This window comes from Emys orbicularis, chromosome 3 (genome assembly GCF_028017835.1).
Source record: "Emys orbicularis isolate rEmyOrb1 chromosome 3, rEmyOrb1.hap1, whole genome shotgun sequence".
Classification (NCBI taxonomy): domain Eukaryota; kingdom Metazoa; phylum Chordata; order Testudines; family Emydidae; genus Emys; species Emys orbicularis.
Genome location: NC_088685.1, coordinates 121254899 through 121276007, shown reverse-complemented (window position 1 = coordinate 121276007; position 21109 = coordinate 121254899). Strand labels below are relative to the sequence as shown.

Genomic DNA, 21109 nt, shown 5'->3' with positions numbered 1-21109 from the left:
AGGAAAGGAAAATATTACAGGTACATAATATTGAATGACATTGTAGTAGATGGTGTGTGTGTGTGTGTGTGTGTGTGTGTGTGTGTGTGTGTGTGTGTGTGTGTGTGTGTGTGTGTGTGTGTGTGTGTGTGTGTGTGTAATAAAACACAACCTTAATTTTAATAGAAATGTTTATGTATTTTTAATTTCAATTAAAACTTTATTTAAACATTTTCCTACAGAGCTTGGAAGCCAAGCACAACAGTATTTTGCAAATACTGGTCAGTTTCACTTTCTTGTTCTCATGTATCGTTTCATTATCAAAGTGCTAAAGGGAGGGAAAGAACTGAGGAAGAGTAAGTCAGATGTTAAAAACAATTTCCTTTTCAATGATCTGATATTGTTATTAGTAACAGTGCAGAGAAAATATTTTCTATCAACATATTTGACCTGGGACCTCATATTTGGAAAAATGTGGGTGCTCACTATCTTTGATTTTCAGACCAATTAGTTTTATTTCAATACTGTCTCTTTTAAATTCAAGGAAATACATAAAAGACAAAAAATTAAAAGCTCTTATTATGTCTTTAAATGTACAACATAATCTCTCTCAGAAGTCCTGCCTAAGCAGGGATGTTTATAAGCTTAAAATTACATCTGTCCCACACAGAAAAATTGTCCCTACATTTATGTGTCACTTAAATAAGAAATTCAGTACCATGAAACTGAAGTTATGGAAAATGATATTTAAAACTAAAGAAATTACACTCATATCATTTTAATAATAAAGTGCAATGAGTTTAAATAAATAAAAATCTATTAAGACTCCAGAACATTAACGGAATAAATTGGTGGAATTAAAAACTCACAAATGAATACATTTTAAATTCAAGTATTTGAAAATCACCTCTTTTTCTACTGATCTGTCAGGGCCTGAATTCTGGGTTTTTAATAAAAGAGCTGATCACATTAGAATCAATTAATCATAAGCAAGCAAAAGCTGGATTCTTTATGCAGATCTAGTGGTATGTTATGACACCAGTACTTTCTCTCAGCAGAAACTCAGAACTGTGAACTCATGTTCTTCTAGGTAAACAAAAGAAAAAAGGAGTTTCAAATACTGTTCTAAAATGCATTTACATTGCAATTTTAAATCTACTTAAGTGTTCTGTTAATGCTTAGGCATCTAAAATGGTTTCTAGGCTAAGGCTCAGATTGTACAAACAGCTTACAAACATGTGCAACTTTACTCAACAAAACTAATCCTCCTGAACCAAGACTGAAACATGCTGTACATGTTAAATTATTTATCTGTGGACTAAAAAAAAAAAAAAAGGACTTTTAAGCCAACCATATTCCTCTTTAGCAGGCCTAGACAAAGGAGAAATATGTTTTTGTCTTCATTTGTAATCCCATGGAGAAACTACTAGACAGAAAGATACCGAGGTCTGTTCTACATGGCACAAATAGCAAAGGAGTATATTCTCACACAAAGAATGGAAAGATTGTGTGAAGGAATAAATTTGCCACGTATGAAACCAGAGAAGAGGGCACAGAAACAAGGTCCCTGAGAGGATGGTGCAAGACCAAGCAGAGTTTTGAAAATAATGGGCAGTCTCCTTTATTGCTTGTACTTTATGAAGCAGTTTGATTTGGTAGCCTTTTACACCCACTTTGCAGAGGTAAACAGCTACAAAAAGTGCAAGGCAGTGGAGAATTAGGCCCCAGGAGAGAGATTTTGAAACTGTAGATAGCAAAGTCCACAGACTCTGTAGCCATGGTTTCCAGTAGGAATATTTTTAATCCAAAAATATCATTGTAATGATTCTTATGTTTTTTAAAACATTGTCTTCAAATATCTGTAAAGTCTTGGAATGCATATAAGCAGAATTTCAAGTGTTACAGTCTTTGTGTGTGCCCATCTGACACATACACATCATTTGTGCATTTATACAGAAGAGAATTCAACTCCTTTGAAGTTACAAGGTAAGTAATTCTGATATCCGCATGAGAAGAGAAAATGATTTATCTTGTAATTCTGCGTCTCTGAAGTTATAATCTTGCAGGATTCTCACACCTGAATCTTGGCTCCGTAAACAGGCAGAACTTCCCCAAACGCTAAAGGGTTTTTTGTTTGTTTGTTTGTTTCTAAGTAGTAGTGGATGAGAGCATGGGTCATTCCACAACTAGCAGCTGCATGTCACTATACAGAGGCTAACAACCATCTTTGATGTCTGCAGTACTTTCTTCACCAACAGGTCCAAAATAGGATCTAGGACAAAAATAGGATCCAAAATAGGATCTAGGATCTAGGACAATGGTAACCCTATTGGATAGGAGTTCCTGGCCCAGGTTTCTCAGTCATAAGCCCTTCTAGTTTCTACCATAACCAACTCAGTCTGCCAATACAGCCAACTGTTTAAAAGAGTTATAGTAAAATCCGTTCCTCAAACAGAGTTGCTGTCATGGAACTCCTTTGTAGAAGAGATATACTTGGCATCAGAAGAGCCCCCAGGTCCCAACTAGGAATCATTGTCTCCCTGCTCCCACACAGTTAATTGATCATGGCACGCTGACACGGGAGCCTGGAGCATCAAATTTATGGCCAATGCTTCAGAATCTTGGGGTGCTGACATCGACTTTGATGTTCCCATGTGTTCAGATTGTGCTCACAGCTCCAACAATTCTAGATACATGTAAGTTTGCTGTGATTTTCCTCCCCTCAAAAAGCTCTTCTTTTCCTGCAAGGGTGGGTGAAAAAGTCCACTAAAAACCCCACAAAGGCTTTTATTAAATGAAACAGAAAATACTATGCGATTCACTTTATATGAATTATTCCTCAAACATAAAACAGGCACACATTGTCCAAAATGAGAAGTTTGCAATTCTGTAAACAAAACACAACTGACTCCCCAGTTGACTAATTAGTAATGCTTTCCAATTTTATATTTGCACTGAGATACAGGTATACTTTTACCAACCTCTCTGATTTTTCAGCACCTACCTTATTACAACAATTTGACCAAACCAATCCATGTGTACTAAATATCTGCTCGATTCATGCGGAACTGACTGGACAACTCTCTCGAAAATTGACAAAATTCTCAATCAAACTGAGCTGCCTTCTGTGATTTTAATTCCCACAATTTCCTATCATTTTAATGCAACAATTTGTGACAACTTCCTTCACAAAAATAAATCTGCGTTAAAAATCTAAATCTTCACTGTCAAGTGAGCAAGGAAAACAGGTTAACAATTCTTCAGCCTTACTTTTGCCTTTCCTTCTTGTTCTAGGCTCAACCTACACTACAACCTTTGTATATAGGATCACTAAAATTGTCAAGAAATGCAAAGGTCCTCTGCGTTGTATTTCATATTTTGTCCTTTGTGTAGTTCCAGGTTTTTTTTGTTAATTAATTCAAACTAGATTTTCACCAAGACCAGGACAGTGATGTCATCATCCTGTAAGTAATCACTCAAGTTCCTCCAAAACCTCCTTCAATGCTTTGTTAAGTTTAGTGTCTTTCTTTATGAAGCCCTTTGTAGCAGTTTCATAGAATGCACCCTGAACACTGTTAGAGACACTATTATCCTGAGATTGCTACAAACCTTTGTTGGAAAGCTAGGTAAATCATTCCCAGGTATATCTCAATCAGCCACGAGGCAGATGGTAGTTGTGAAAGAATTTTTTAACTTCTGCTGCATTAGGTTTCTTTGCAAGTTTTATGTAACATGCTGAACACCTACATGTCAGAAATTTAGACTGCCTGCACCAGATAAGTTCTCTCATCTTTTTCACTATATCTTCATTGTCTGAACTAATAGTAGAGACCTCCCTGTTATACTTGTCTCTGTATCTGTGGATGGCATCGTCATCCAAATGCACACAACATTCTTCAGTTTCTTTACAGAGACAGAATCAATGGCATTCCGCAGGAACACATTTTTTCTTTGCATGCATGCTTATAGCCAGTTATAGGATCATTTCTCATGTTTGACCAAACATCTTCATTAATGTTGATTCTTTCAGTCTTTCTTTAATTTTTCCTCTATTTCTTCATTTGCAGCATCTATTAATAGACCTCTAAGTTAAAATCTGCCACTCTAGACAGCTCTAACCCCAAGCCCTGGCACATAGTGGCTGAAGACAACTCAGGCTTATCTTTCAAGGACTTCTCCTTCAAGACCCTAAAATCTTTAGAGCTTTGAAGACTTTTGCTTGTCTCCTGCTATGGAGCTGAGATTCAGGAGTAAGATTCCTGCACCGATGGAATGTTTAGAGAAAAAGCACTTACCATGCACCTTTAACCATCTCACGTGAACTCTGCCCACTAATTCCCCCTGGGATTTAGTCTAATATTCCAAAACCTTTGGACAGCATCAAAACCACCACTTTAAAACAAAACAAAATAAAAAAATAAAAACAATCTCCCAGAGACGTTTCTTTCCCTTTCCTGCCTCCAAAGCAGAGCATACCCACACTCAAATTAGACCAGCACAACTCATAGGTTTTAAGTCCAGATACCTCACAACTCATCAGATTTTCAGAAGTGTATGGTATTTCTGAGTACCTCAAATTGTTGGTTGTTCAATCTGAGACATTATAAAGCGCCCCAATTTTCATAAAGTGCTGAGCACACACCCTCTGAAAATGCTGGCCGTATAATTTATTTTATATTATAGGTAAACATACGATCACTAGGCAGTCAATTTCAACAAGTATGACTGGGCTCCTCTTGCTTTAATATTCATGTCACAGAAGTAAAAATCCAGGCAGAAATGAAAATGTGGCATCTCGAGCCAAAGACAACTTACCACTCAGCTGGTAAGTTGGCAATTCAATTTACAAACCTGGATTCCTGCATTTTAATCCTTTGTAGAAAGGTGGTAATATATGAGCAATATGAAAAGAGCTGGATTCAGATCATTAGAGGTTCACAAGCCAAACACATGAAGCTCTGGAGGCTGTCCAAAACAAAATCATGCCTAGGTGGTGATGTCCATTCAATAAAAACTCAATGTCATAATTATCCTCTCACTTTTTCCCTGAAGAGTATTAGTAATCATAACTGTAATGTTGCTCAGCCAATTACATTAATGCTGTGAGAAGACAGATAGGGCCAGCAGCCAATCACTGTGCCAGGTCATTGCCTGTTGACAGATAATGTACAATTATCGAGCAATTAGTAAATGAAGTGAAAAATTCAAACACCCCTCTCTGAATAACATAGAATAATTCTTTAAAAATAAAAAATACGTTTTAATAACTTTGCTTTGGCTGTAGCTAAACAAAAAACTGAAGGCTCCTTTTTTCCACATCCCTTTCTAATGACAACTGGGTACCATTTATTAAACTGGCAAAATGCCTTGGCTGTATTAAGCTGGCAACAAAGTAAGGTGTTGGCCTCCTTTAAACCAAATCGCCTCTTACAAACAAGTAAACATCCATTTAAAAAAAATCTAATGAGGAAAAGGAAAAAGTCAGATGATGAAATGCTGCAACTCAACACACTAATATATCTGAAGTAGCTGAGAACTCATAAGAATAGTATATTTGAAGTTACAAACTAATTAGACACTTGTTGTGTATTCTATGCCAATGGGTAGATATTGGGATTAGATTGAAATAAATATATTTGCCTGGTAGATCATTATTTTCAGTCCTTTTCTATATTTAACAGAAAATAAAGTAAAAAAAATTCTGCAACTAGTTAGCTCCATGTAGAGACAAAACACTGTTTTCCATTCATTATCAAAAAGCCTTGTGCTTGCAATTGAGTATAGAATTCTCAGTCTGCAGTAACAACTCTAATCAGAAATCTAGCCGAAATTTGCCAACATGCTTTTTTGGATAACTTTAATCTATTTTCCCCTTCAGAAAACAACTACTGCATCTTCACTAATTTATAGTGAGAACGTGGGTAATTAATCCTCTTAAAAAGGGTGGGAAAGGAGCAGAAGAGGTCACCATCAACAGTGAAATCCAACTAGACTAGAGGAGATTGTTACATTTATATATCCTCTGATACAAAAAGAAGAAAAAAGCAACCTTTGACTTTAAAAAGAGAGACAAAGAGAGAAAAGAAATAAACCACAGAAAGCTTCGATAAAAATCAACTCTGATGCAAAGACATGACAGGCTCTCACACACTGAACAATATTGGTCTCGCTCCAATAAACTGGTACTGTGTTAGTGTAAGCTTGGAGTTTTTCTTCTTGTGGATGAGAAAACCTATTAGGGGCGGGGAGAAGGAGAGAGAAATGGGTACCTATGTGGGTTAAAAAAAACCCAAAACAAAATCCCCAAACCCAAAAAGATGTACAGAGCTAGGTGATAACCAAATTTTTTTTTGGCATTCAACATGTTCTCCTCCTAAAAGATATGTCTCTAGCATATTAAATAGCTTAGATATAGTGTGAAATTTAAGAAAACAAATTTATGTCATTATTTATTCATTTTTAAAATAGCCCCTTACCTTCATTCTGAAAGCGAAACACTTTGATTTGAGCATTTTCTTGTGGCCTGCACATTAAGCAGGATGGCAGAGGGGAAGAGGAGAGAAACGAAAGCAATACAGAAAAATCCTCCACCAACCTGTTGCTGTGGATACTGCATTCCTCCCAGGGCTCCCGAGGTCCGTCCCTGCATTCCCATCGGATATCGCTGAGGTCCTGGAGGGCCATATGACTGCCCCGGGTATGGACTGCTTTGCTGGGTCTGTGAATGAGGGTTATTGCCCATTCCATACAACTGAGGTCTCTTCATTACCATTGGATCCATTGGGCTGCCCTGTTATTAAACACAAGCAAAGATCTGCTTTAAACATACTGTAGGAAGAAATTAGAAACACCCCTTAGTATAGCACAGATTATACCTGCATTTATTCAGCACAGTGAACCTTTATTTTGAACACATCCAGCAACGATTCGACATACAAAAATGCAGTGAAGTATAGGGCTCTACAATCAGCATGTTCTAATTTTCCTATTAATTAGAAAAGAGTTTTGAAATATGGAAATGGGACTTAAAATCAGAGATATGACAAAAATATTTTGCACACGTAAGCAAAAAAAAGAAAAAAATGGCATTTACATTTTCTATTATCTCTGCAGGAGATTAAAAAAAAAAATCAATAAGCACACTAACATATATAATGATTAGCAATACTGTCTTTAAAGTATTCTTCCAGCTACACCAATTTTATTTACCTGTAAAGACACAGTCTTGGGCAAAAATTTTAGCCTGGAAAAGGTGGCTAGTTTTCAAATTCATAAAAGAGATGGTGGAAGAAAAAGAAAGTTTTGAAGGAGCATTAAGCATATGATATGTTACATTTCAGAGCCTTTGCATTGCAATCATGTGCATTAATCGGCTTCCAAATCATAATGTGAGTCATAAGCCACATTTCACATGAAAGTCAATTTGCTTCCTTGCCAGACCTCAGAAAATCCAGGACTGGAATGGTTTGGGGTTTTTTTTGGTTATTGTGTTGGTTTTTTGTTTTTGTTTTGTCAGGATGTACCATGCATCTCAAGAGTTTCACGACTGGTGTCAACCAGTGTGTGACACCTTACTGTCACCTTTTTAACTAGTGAGGACAACTGAATCAGATCAAGAGTATAAACTGTCAAGTACCATGCTCCTACAGTGCTGAGCTACAGCATCTATCCTCTACCTCTTAATTAATGTGCATTAATTCGAGGTACAGAAAAGTTACACTTAAAGAAAAAAAGCCTAACACAATATTAGCTTAATTAAAAGCAGGGTTTTCATAGAATCATACAAATTAGAAAAGGAAAAGACCTACTAGTTTATCCAGTTCATTTCCCTCTTAGTGCAGGACTTCTCTACAGTATATTTTCTAAAATTTTGCCCAATCTAGTTTTAAATGTCTCATGGGATGGGGCTTCTTTTTGGAGATTATTCCACAGCCTAGTAGGCTATGATACCAGTAAGTTTTTCCTGATATTCAATTTAAATTTTCTCTTTCTTAATTTCATCCCACTACTGCTACTTACACTTTTGTAATACACTAATTTTTATTTCTTTATGTTTACATCTGTCAAAAATATGTAGGGTATATCTCCTCCAAATTAGTCATTGCTTAGCCAACCGTATATATTTAGTTATTTTCATCTCTTTCCTTACAAATAAATCACTCAGACCCATAATTTTTATCATTGGCCTTCTGTAACATCCCACCTATTTGGCAGTATCTTTCTGATAATGACGTATCCAAAACTGAATGCAGTATTCCATGTGTGATCATACCACAGCTGTGTAGATGGGAACTGTTACTTCTTTGTGATATGCCTCTATGCATTTATTTCAAAAGTGCATTAGCCTTTCTTGCTACCATATTAAATTGAATGCTCATCTCTAATTTGTGATTCACTATTGCTCCTATATCAGTTTCACTGGGTTTCTCTTTGCTTTATATATCTGACATTTCGAATTATTTTTGCCAGATTATTAGCTTGCATTTGTTTTCAAATTGAGTGTCATTGGATAATTTTCTGTGCATATTTCATATGTCTCTAGGCCACTATGTATTATTACTATATTCTCACTATAGTGTTTGCAACGCTTTCCAATTTAGAATTATCTGTGAATTAATTAAATTGATGTTTCCTCCCCCTTCTAAAGCATTAAATAAGATGTTATATAAATCAGACTTAACAACACTCCCTGAGCTTCTTTCACTAGACACTTCCCTTACTCAAAACAATACCTATTACCCTTCATTTTAGGTTATTTCTTCCAGGTTTCAATCCACTTGACAATGTTCACATCCAAACCAATTTCAAGTGTAGCATTTCTGCTACATGGTATCAAAGATGGGGCTAAAAGTATAGGCTTCATAATTAGCAATTCCTACAGTTACAGTTAACTGACACTTTCCATTATAAGATCCTATTTTCAGTTCATAAAATAATAGAATCATAGGGTTAGAAGGGACCACAAGGGTCATCTAGTTTAACTCCCTTCCAAGATTTAGTGGTGTCTAAACCATCCAAGATGGATGGCTATCCAGCCTGCTTTTGAAGGTGCTTCCATAACTTCCCTAGGCCATTCTGTTCCATTGTCTGCTTATAACTTTCAACTAAACTGCTAATAACTTTGCCAAACCTTAACCATTTGGACTGAAACTTTCCAGGAGAGGCTCTACCTGAGGTTGAGGTTTTTTTTGTTTGTTTTTAATTTGGCAAAAACAGTTCACCCATTTCTCAGAATGAGGTTGGGGAAAAATACATTGGTTATGTTAATGTTAAAAATTCTTATAACTTTTTCACTGAGAAGCTTTAGCACCTCCATGCTTTGGAGCAGGAACTTGGAATTTGCTCGGAAAGTTATCCTAATGCCTTTTGCTCTTTCCATGAAAAATTGCCCAAATTTGGACAAGGGACTGGAAGCCAGGGATGGGGGGGAAACAGACAAGGAACCAGGGGGAAGGTAGGGTGTGTGTATGATGGAGGTGGAGAAGAAATGGACAAATAATGCCATACGACTGACTGAATAATGAGACTGAGACAAGAAGCTGAGGGGGAGGGGACAGAAGAGACAGGTCTCTTCACCATTCCTCTGCTGTCAGCAAATATCTGTGAACCCCACTGGCAAAGTGTGTGTCTCATCCACCTCTACTGGCTGGTCCACACAAGGATTACAACCTATTACTACTATCAGTTGCTCTGTAAGCTCAAGTGGCAGAGGAGCGTTCAGTGGCACTAAAAGTTTCAACACACTTGATGAACCTTGCGGGTGTCAATATGATTCCACAAGATGAAATTTCTGGGTTTTTTTCAATTTGCATTTTTAAAAACCGAGGAAGTAACATAAAAAAAAAAGCTAAAAGAATGTTAAGCTTGCAAAGTCAAATAATCAAAAGTTAAGAAATGCCAAAATTAAGGTTGTCTGTGAAACCTTATTTTGGCCCCCTTATACATAAGCATTCCAATACAGTCTTTAAATTACATAACATACTATTTTTTCCCATAGGACCCAGTCTCATTCATGGCACAGGATAGACCTGCTCTAAGGAGGAATCAAGGTTGTGTAGTGAATGAGGCTCTTGTATGTAGGACCTCTGCTTCCCTCATTTGTTGCAAAAGCCAGAAGGTTTGCAGTAAATGACGCAGGAGATTATAGGAAAAGAAAGGATGGTCTCATGGTTAAGGCAGCTGAATGCTACCCTGGAAAACCGGATGCTATCCCTGCCTCTGCCACAGAGTTCGTATGTGATGTCACTTAAATCGAACTCTTCCTAGGTGGTCACTAATTTTCTGGGTGCCTGATGTGAAATCCTGGGGTCTGGTTTGCAAAAGTACTAAGCACTCACTGCTACAACTGAAATCAATGAGCTGTGCTTTGAACACAAAGTGCTATATAAAGGTACGTGCTCAGAAAAAAATCAGGCCACAGGCATCTTAAATTGAACCCCCCAAATTAGTGGACACTTTTGACCTTAATCTCTCTATGCCTCAATTCCCCATTTAATACTGGGAATAACATCACCCCCTCATTGCACAGGTGTGTTGTGAAAATTAATTAATGTTTGTGAAGCACTTAGATACTATAGTGATATGTGCCATAGAAAAGCCCATGAGAAAATTAATTAATTAATAATAAAAACCTTGTTTCTGGCATTTTCTAACTTTTGAGTGCTTCACTTTGCAACCATAATACTCTTTTAATGTATTTTTGGATGTGTCCCCCTTCTTCCACTACTATAAAATAGCAAGTTTGTCAAGCAAGACTTGTTCATTTATAAACCTATATTCAAGGTTCCTTTATCCTTTTGGTGTTCAGGTATTTTTTCCTCTTAACATTTGTTCCATTAGTTTGCTAGAAGTTACAGCAACAGAATGACAATTACATGTATCACTCATTTTCTGAAGATCAGAGAAACTCTGCTCTTAGCCAGATTTCCCATACCAGTTCTCCAACACTTTTCAAAAGTCATTGCCAGCAATACCATAAATTTATCTAATTCTTTCAAATACTCAGGAACATATACTCTCAGAAACAGCTGATGTGTACATTTACACACTTTCCAAGTACTCACTTACCTTCCATCAAAAACTATTTTACAAAGCTTTAATTACTTCTTAATTGGCCAAAACTTATTTTATTTTATTATAAAAATAATAATTATAAATAAAAATAATATAATGTTTTAGTGTTTATTAATTTCATCTCACCTCCTTTAGTAATGGACCTAATTTCTCTCCAAGACTACTTTCCCCCTCAATACTTGGAATAAAAACCTTTTTACTGCTTTGGCTAGTTATTTGCTTATTCTGCTTGTCTACTGCCCACATTTTTTTTCTTGCAAGCCTTCACGGACTGTATTTTTCTTCAGTTTCCCCTATCCTCTTTTCAATTTCTAGTGTAGGTTCCTTTTAAATCTCAGATATTTATACAGCTCCTCATAACACCATATTGTACAATTCTTGTTCTTTGCATTCTTCTTTAGTGGTAGTGTAGTCTATAGCATCTTTATTATAATGTCCTTCTTACAGCAGTGTCAGATCACGTATTTGTACACATGACTTCCAGACTCGAACTGCAACAAGAGCGCATATAATAATAATCCCGACTACTACTCACCTTTGAGTGCTTTAAAAACACCCAGGGTGAAATCCTAGCCCACTGAAATCAACGGGAACTTTGTTGTTGACTTTAATGGGGCCAGAATATCATACACACCCATCTTTAGATTAACAGTCCAGGTACTTAAATAGAAAGAACGTGGAAAGTGCCCACTGCCTAAAAGGATTAACTGAGAGCTACTCTTCTGTGCCTGCTATTTCTCCAGGATGCTCAAATGCTAAACAAAGCATCAAATACAGCACAGACCCGTTTACACACGAATCCGCTTAAAGCGCGGTAGCGCCATGCCTCCCAGTGCTACCTATTTAACACACGAGACTCGTTAACACGCGGTACAGGAACTTGCTATGTAGCGCTACAGATTTGCTCACTAACTCACTGACATAGAAATCGACAGGAAGTGCAGAGCGGAAACGTGTTGTACGTCTTTACGTATCACCCACGCTTAGTCAATGTCACGCTAGAGAGATATATAATATATACAGTAGTACTGTAGTTATATAGTAATATATATACTACATTAGAAAATTTTAACCGTAGACCTAATATAATGGCAGAGAGCATGCGTCAGCGTTCCTACACTGTAGAAGAAAAGCTAGCTGCAATAGATCGAGTAAATAGCGGAGAAACCCAGGCCAAAGTTTCAAAAGATATTGGGATTGCCAAATCTACTCTCCGAGGATGGCTAAAAAACTAATCTAAACTGAATGTCTTTGTACAAAATATCGATTCTGCCGCGGGGCTTAAGGAAAAACGCATGCGCGCTATTCAGCAAAACCAACAATAGACAAAGCCATGCGCACGTGGTTTGCTCAGGAAAGGCTGAAAGGAATGCCGCTAAGTGGGCCAATTCTTCAAGCCCAAGTGACAGAATTTGGAAATTTAATGGGGGATCAATCATTCCAAGCCAGCAGGGGGTTTATAAGTCGTTTTAAAAAGCGTCATGGCATAGCGCAGGTATCGATTTCTGGAGAAAGCCAATCAGCCAATGAATCGGCCGCGAACACATTTCCCGCTGAATTCAAATCTATTTTACAAAATGAAGACTACCACGAAGAACTACTTTATAATTGTGATGAAACAGCTTTATTTGCAAAACTGCTACCTGATAAGACTTTAGCCTTTAATTACGAGACACAGAAAACAGCTGGATTTAAAAAGATACAAGATTGTGTGACTTCTTTTTTGTAGTAATAAGACGAGCAGTCATAAGCTTACCCCTCTTCTCATTGGCCGCTTTCATAACCCTCGCTGCTTTAATCACCTCAATAGAGCCAAACTGCCAGTAATATACGCTAACAGCAAAAATGCTTGGATGACGAGACACATTTTCGACGACTGGTTCCACAACAGCTTTGTTCCAGCTGTTCGTAAGTATCTGCGGTCGAAGAAACTCGAAGCCAAAGCACTTTTGCTACCTGACAATTGTCCAGCCCATCCTCCAGCTAAATCACTGGTATCGAACGATGGAAAAAATCGAGTACTATACCTACCATTCAATACAACATCAAAAATTCAACCTTTAGACCAGGGCATTATTCAGAATTTTAAAAACAATTATCGACAGGAGCTGATTTCAGCGATCGTGTCATGCACATCTTCAGGAATTTCCGAATTCCTGAAACAGTTAAACATGAAGAAAATTATTTATTTAGTTAAAAAAGCTTGGGACGGAGTAAAACAAAAGTCCGTTGAAAACTGCTGGATGAAGGCTCTCGGTTCTGTCTTTACTGTCCAGCAGTGGCACTGATTCAGAGCCAGACTTTGAAGGATTTTCAGAAGACGTCCTACAAACACACACGCAGACAAAAGAGGATAAAGGTAAACTTTTCTTTCAAATGATAAAAGATTTTAGTTTGGATACATCGCCAGAAATCATTACCGAGTGGCTGGAGATGGATGAACATTGCCCGACTTCAGAATTTCTGTCCGAGGAAGAAATATTAACGGGCTGTGAGGCTACATCGGACCGTGAAAGTGATGGCGAGAATTCTAATAACGCAGGCCTAAATGACAATGACGACGATGACGAGGATGTCGTTGAAAAGGTCAACATTTCACCCACAGAAGCCCTTAGTGTTGTAGAAACTGTTGTAAGATTTATGGAGGAGCAAAATGCAGAAAATATCGAAATCATTCATCTGCGGCGAATGACAGACTTCATAAGAAAGAAAAAAAATGCAAGCATGAAAGAGCAGAAAATAACGGCGTTTTTTTCTAAGTGAATCATAGACACTTTTTTCAGCATGGCCCTCTTAACCCGCGGTCCGTTAACACACAGTCGTGACGGCTTGACTCCCGACATCCGCGCGTAAATGGGTCTGTACTGTATGTACAAATTCAGCACATTTTCATGAGCAAAAGTGGTGCAATTTTACACTGCAACCCCTTATAAACTCTCAATTTCACCAGTATCACCACAGTCTTCCCAGTCATAAGGAAACCATACAAACAAAAGCAGACCCTTGCCCCACTACCCAAAATTGTGAAAAGATTAAATGTTACATTGACCTTCCCTCCCCCAATGTACCCAGAGTACTATTGGAGGTCCTTCCTCCATCACAGTTCCTGTGGAGTGTACTAAGGTAAGTTTTCAGCTCATGGTCAGTCTTGAACTACATGCTTGAACTACATTTCCTGGCATCCAATGATATGCCCTGCCTTTAGCCTCAAAACTTTCTCTCAAATACATGCAGAAAGAAGCTTAAGGCTATAGATGGCACTTGCCTGAAAATATAGTCTCATCTGTCAAAGCAGACCACTAGCCCATAAGATGTCACAAGATATCTCACAGAGGTGTTTTAAGACAGGTGAAGAGAAAGCACCTCCAAAAGGGAATGGTAGAATTCAGCAAGGATGGAATGAGGATCCCATACACAGATAAAAGTTCCTTTATTTTTACCCTAGTTTTCTTCACAAATGGGCAACAAAGCTTAGTAGGCTGCAACTCTGCATAGCTCTTACATCAGGCAAAGTGGTTCACTAGAAGAAAATCATGTTCACCTAAGATAAAACTGCTCTTCAGAGTGAAAAGGTGCAGCTTTTTACAAAAAAAAAAAAAAGTTGGTTTTGATGATTATGCCAGTAATGCAAATTTTAAGTGACTATGGCATTAGGTTCGTGCTGCCTCATATGTATCTATAACAAATCAACATGGGCTCAGTGCAATATATTCTGGAATATGTTTGCCCTCAAATTCTCACAAATTACCATACACACTAAGTTCACCACTGATCTGCTGCCACAACCTCTGCCTCTGTATTAAAAAGAACCTGTTTCTCCATTTGTAACAGTCTGAAGCTGCAAAACCTTACAGTGAAGATAGTTGACAATCAGCTACCAACATTCCAAGATAAGCAGGCATGAAGTTCCCAGCTCCAGCCCATGCTATGAGTTTTGAATGAAGTATTTATCACAAGAGATAATTACAACTACACCTCTACCTCGATATAACGCTGTCCTCGGGAGCCAAAAAATCTTACAACATTATAGGTGAAACCGCGTTATATCGAACTTGCTTTGATCCACCGGAGTGCGCAGCCCCGCCCTCCCTCCCCCCCGGAGCACTGCTTTACCGTGTTATATCTGAATTCGTGTTATATCGGGTCGCGTTATATCAGGATAGAGGTGTATTCACTACAATAAAATGACACAGGAGGCATAAAGAGGCAATTGAGGAAAAGATAACCCATCCCTAGATTATGGCTTAATCTCTGTTGAATATTATGAAGACTTCCCAGACAATGTATCTAAAGTGACAAAAAAGTGAGGAAGATATCAAAATATAAAAGGTGTGCATGTTTTAAATATCCATTAAAAAAACTATGTTGAAATTTAGAATGATATAGTTAAGCACTGAAAAGTCAAGATATTACAAAAAGTTTTCATGTACATCCTTAAAATCTGACATTGCATTATTAGACTATTAAAGAAGCAGGAAATCATCTGCTTTTTTATATATCATCATATCTTATTTAATCCCTTACTAAAAATTTTTTTAAAAGTACAAAAATCTCAGCTGCATAAGGAAACTTAGAGAGATGTCACTCAAAAGACAAAGGGCCAAATTCACCATGGGTATCAGTGAAGGCAAATCAGTGATATAACCAAAAGTATCTATTTTACCTGTCTTGCAACCTCTGCTTACTGCACGGTCCCAGCTGCAGAGGGCCACCCACAAATATTCTTCCTTGTTCAAAACAAAAAGAAAAACAGAAAAAAAACAGAAAAGGAAAAAATTGACACCCATCCCAACACACACACACCCGCCTCAACAAAAAACACTCTACTACCTCAAAAAAACAACAACCACCACCACCACCACCAATATATCATAGATTCAAAATACAAGACATTTGCTTATTTTTGGCTACATGCATTTTCCCCACCATTCTTCTAAAACCATTTAATATTACTTAAAAACTGGAGGGTTAGGGGTTCAACCATTTCCTAGCTATTATTTTGGAGGCGGGTAAAGCTATAATGCCTATTGAGAGAATAAATCACAACAAAAACAATGAAGAAAAGAAATCTGTTTTTAATGAACCACATATGAGTTGCATCTTCATGTTGTCACTGGAAGTGCAAGCAAAGGTTAAAACAACATTAAAAAGCAATTATATACATTTATCACACCCGATGGCCAAAAAAATCCTATGGGCTGAGACAGGTTCATGTGACAATACAGCTTAGCACTGCTACCCTTTGAGTTTTTTAGTTTTTTTGCTTCCAACAACTATTAACAATACTGAGTGAACTCCTGGCTCCATTGAAGACAATGAGCGTTTTACCATTGGCTTCAATGGGGCCAAGATTTCAAACTCAGAAACCTACGTCTTCCTGTCAGCATTTTTTCCCCATCACCCACCTAATCACCTCCAATTTTCATTCAGGAGGACCCAAAATTACATTCCTCAATTTATAACTGTATATTCATTTCCTCGACTAACACTGGTTTTCTTTGCTCCAAAGCATCTACCTTTGGGACTCAGATGTACCCATAAGTCTGCTCTGACAGCTGCCAATGTGCTCTTCAGTGATACAAAAGTACCTTCTGGTGAAGCAGAAACTAAGGTGATTCTGAGCCTCAACAGTGGCCAATGCTGTGGTTCAACCAGGAAAAGAAAACTAATTTACATAAACCCACAACTGTAAAAATTAAAAATTTCCAAAAAAGTACAGGTGTGAAAAATTTACATTTACACAACCTTCCTACCTTGAAAAATTAAAATTAAAGAAGTTAGTAAATCTGTCCCCTGCCTTACACACACCTAACCAGGTGAAGAGGAACCACAAGTGAGAAAAGCAGGTAGACAAAATAAAAATGCATCTATAATTCAGTGTGTCAGCAGAGAAAATGCACTTTCCGACCTTCCCACTCATCTTCTAAAGACCTACTCTCTCGGTTCAAGGCACTGAGACCCTCTTGAGTGGAAGCCAACTTAAACCCATTTATTTTTTCTGTGTTTGTACAACACCTAGCACAATGGTGCTCCTAGCCTCTAGGGTAATACAAACAGTAATGTTCAGTTCCTGGCCAGTGGCTCCCTAGGCTGGAGCTTGTGACCTCACCTTCCTCTCTGCTCCCAGCATATCCACATAAATGGGTTCATGGAAAGGATACTATAGCTGGGGAAGTGCCCTGGTTTAGCTTACACTCCTCTTTTTCCTAGCTGGTCTGGGGATGAGGCTCTCAGCTTCTGCAGCAAGTAAATGTCTTCTCCACTCCACAAGTCTGCTCTCTGCTCAGTATCTGGAACTGAGGGCTGGTCTACACTATGGGGGGGGGGAATCGATCTAAGTTACACAACTTCAGCTACGTCAATAACGTAACTGAAGTCGACATATATCTACATACCACAGTGTCTTCACTTTGGTGTGTTGACGGGAGACGCTCTCCCGTCGATTCCCCTTGTGCTTCTCGTTGAGGTGAAGTACTGGAGTCAATGCTAGAGTGATCGGCAGTCGATTTATCGCGTCTATACTAGACACGATAAATCGACCCCTGCTGGATCGATCGCTGCCCGTCAATCCAGACGGTAGTGTAGACAAGCCCTGAGAAGAAGAAGAATTCTTTCACCTACTTCTTCGTGAGGCTATACTAACATAAGTAATGGGAAGGAGGAACATTTACTAAGAGTGATAGCTGCCAGGCAGGAATCAAACAGCAGCCTAGCATAGCCTGAAAGGAGCTCATTCCCTCTAAAGAGAAGTCCCTGCAAGGAAGAAGTCGGGTAAGAGGAAGAGTGTATAAAATGTTGGTGATTAGCTAATGAGAGGTGCAGAAAAAAATACAGTATCACATTTTAAGGAGAATCTTGCTATAATAAAATGATATCCAAACAGATCTGGGGATATTTTCCCAGCTATTTGGTCTTGTTGGGGAAAACTTAATGGTTAATGTATTTTCACTGTGGGGGAAAAAACAGGCCTAGTTAAGGAAATGACAACATCAATACTGGGGAAAACAGCATACCCACAAAAAATTATGGTACTGCTATAGTAACTAGGTCATAAGCCTAAAGTTCATAGTTATCTGCAGATTTTTCTACTCTGAGTGTTATATATAGTTCTTTATTAACACACACAAAAAAGTATGCTGGTCATATATCCTCAGCATTTATGGCAAATTATTAATCAAGTCCCACCTGAAACAATTTGTTAAATTGATTTTAATCACTGGGCCTCTCATGTGAAGCTTTGTATAATCAGCATTTCATTTACAAAATTAATTGCCTGATTGATTCTCAAGAGGCAGTAGCTGTCATTACACTGCTGTCATAACTTTTGAGTAGGGGTGTCACAACATGGAATTCTGACAGTATGAAAGGCACTTCTATTTAAAAGTTGGGGGTGGGGGTGAAAATAAATACAGTGATTTCACAGAGATGCTCTTTGGTCTGAAAGAAAGTAAAAAACATTACTTGCCAGTTTTAGACTGACTCCCTGCCTTCCTCCCACTGAACTAATGGACTAATCTACTCTTCAGCACTCCTTAGGGTATGTCTACACCCAGCCGCTAGTTCGGCGGCTGGGAATCGAAGTTCTGGGTTCGACTTATCGCGTCTTGTCTGGACGCGATAAGTCGAACCAGGAAGTGATCGCCGTCGACTGCGGTACTCCAGCTAGACGAGAGGAGTACCGCGGCGTCGACGGGGGAGCCTGCCTGCCGCGTGTGGACCGAGGTAAGTTCGAACTAAGGTACTTCGAACTTCAGCTACGTTATTCACGTAGCTGAAGTTGCGTACCTTAGTTCGAATTGGGGGGTAAGTGTAGACCAAGCCTTTCTCAGGAGCAATGTCCATGTAAGTCAATTATATAATGGTTTGTGACTGGGTATAATGGAGTTGTTGGTGGAGATAGGTGTTAATCAGGGGATAAGTAAGTACTAAGGTTGTTTGTGGAGTATAAGTTTCCTAACTTTCAAATGTACAGGGATTTTTGCATATATAATTTTCCTGACAAGGTTGTTTTAAATTAAACAAAGGATGCATATATAATTTACAACCCTACCATCACAAAATCCCCCTTGGCAGGGAATGGGGTTTAGAGATTTTGGGAAAGAAGATATTGGATGCTAGGACCAGGTCACCGAGCTAGGAGCTCAGGAAGGATGGAGGGAGGATCTCTGGTTTGGGGTCCCCGCCCACCCATATTTAAAAGAAAAATCATTGTTATATACTACAATAATGAGTTTAGGATTTTAAAAGCTACCTTCACAAACAAAAAATGATGGAAACTTTTTTTTAAAAAGGTAAAAATGTAAGTTTCCACTAAACCCTTTGGAGAACTTTTAAAGTCTTCTAGAAGCTGACCTATTTCTGAGGCAACTCCAAAAATAAGCTCCTCGACTTCTCAGAGTCCTATGCACTAGATCTCACCAACTGCTCTTGAATGAGACAAATTTGAATTTTCTAGGCCAGGCTGGTTTTGAGATTAGTGTGACAAAATATCATGGAGGTAATTTTCTGAATGCACCAAAACCCAGTGGAAAGTAATGGCGTGAATAGTGCCACCCAAATTCTAATTCTGACCAGCGACAGTCCGTCTCTCATTGCAGCCCTCCACCCTTGTCTGACTATCCTCTTGGTAGGTAGGCGCTCTCTCTCCCAAACTTTCCTACTGTGGCAGTCAGCACATGCTACTCCAACATGCACAGGATGCTGAGATCTATTTTCCTTCCTTGGCCTACTCCCCATCTTCTGAGCCTCAACTTTTTCAGGTGTTCCAGTGCATGATCAAAGAAGCAATAAGAGGAACCTCAGTAATAGGTAGGTTGCTGGTGTAAAGGTAGGGGGGGACACAGAGCTTCAGATAGCAGAAGAACCAGTAAATAACTTCCTTTTGCCCCTGCAGTAAGAGTGAAAACTGTTCAACAACTCAGGGCCCGAATGACAGAAGTGGTGGGCAGAGTTTCTGAACAACCCTTCTGCCATCCAGCCACAGTAAGACAATGGAGAAAACTGGAGATCCATTTAACACAGGGGTCTCAAACACACGGCCCGCAGGCCGAGCTATTTGCTGCGGCCCGCCAAGCTCCCCGCACCCACCTCCCGCCCAGCGTGCCGCGTCCCCACTCCTCTGCTTACCTCCAGGTGCTCCCCGCCGCCAAACAGCTGTTTGGCAGCGCTTAGCCCTTTCCAGGAGGGAGGAGGGAGGGGGAGGAGCGGGGAGCCGCACTCTCAGGGGAGGAGGCGGAGAAGAGGCGGGGCTGGGGCGGAGATTTGGGGAAGGGGTTGGAATGGGGCAGGAAGGGGGCGGAGTTGGGGTGGGGACTTTGAGGAAGGGGTTGGAATGGGGGTGGGAAGAGGTGGGGTGGGGCCTCATGGAAGGGGTGGAGCGGGGATGGGGACGGAGGCAGCAGGGGGGGGGTGTGTCAGTGATGCAGCCCTTGGGCCAATGTACTAGTCCTCATGTGGCCCTCGTGGTCATTTGAGTCTGAGATCCCTGATTTAACACATCCACAGTGAGAGAAGTAGTAGCATAGTGAGGTTTTATGGGGGAAGTGTAAAGCAGAGACCCATTCCACAACCTCCTGCCTCAAAGCAGGTGGTGAGTTCTGGTAATGTTTTCCCATTTTCAACCCTAATTTCATATTTTTTTCCATAATCCCCTATTATCTAAGAATGGCTTTGATTAAAAAAAACCTTTAGCCAGAGATAATATGCAAAATTCCTAAGTAATATTTTTAGGCTGATGGGTGATTTTGAAGGCAAACTCGGCCCTATAATGGAAACCCGTTACAACTTCAACTATGAAGAGCTACTGTCTCTTCACATTTATATATATATGAATTTTTCCCTCCCCCAAAGGATTTTGCATGTTATTTAACTTCCTCTAAAAAAGAAAAATTGGGGGGCTTAAGTAGTTTGATGGTCTAATTTTAAAATAGTAATTGCTGCCTTTCCTTGGTTCATATGTGGTCCAGGTCAAAAGTGATAGCACCTTTCACCAATTGTTGGCTGTTCCATGCGCTTTAATAATACATTGGTGGTGTCAGTATAGTTCCTAGTGAACAAA

At 39.0% G+C, this 21109-nt stretch overlaps 1 protein-coding gene across 3 annotated transcripts in view; it reads right to left on the bottom strand.

The window, feature by feature from the left end:
* The window catches only part of ARID1B (AT-rich interaction domain 1B), a 412174-nt gene that overhangs the window by 371196 nt on the left and 19869 nt on the right, over positions 1–21109 (bottom strand). For 2 of the 3 annotated variants that reach the window (XM_065400297.1, XM_065400298.1), the window contains exon 2: positions 6575–6769. In XM_065400297.1, coding sequence (XP_065256369.1) covers positions 6575–6769 — 195 coding nt within the window. Of the gene's footprint in view, positions 1–4418; positions 4429–6555; positions 6770–21109 lie in introns of all 3 variants that reach the window. The other variant, XM_065400299.1, reaches the window with a different exon arrangement.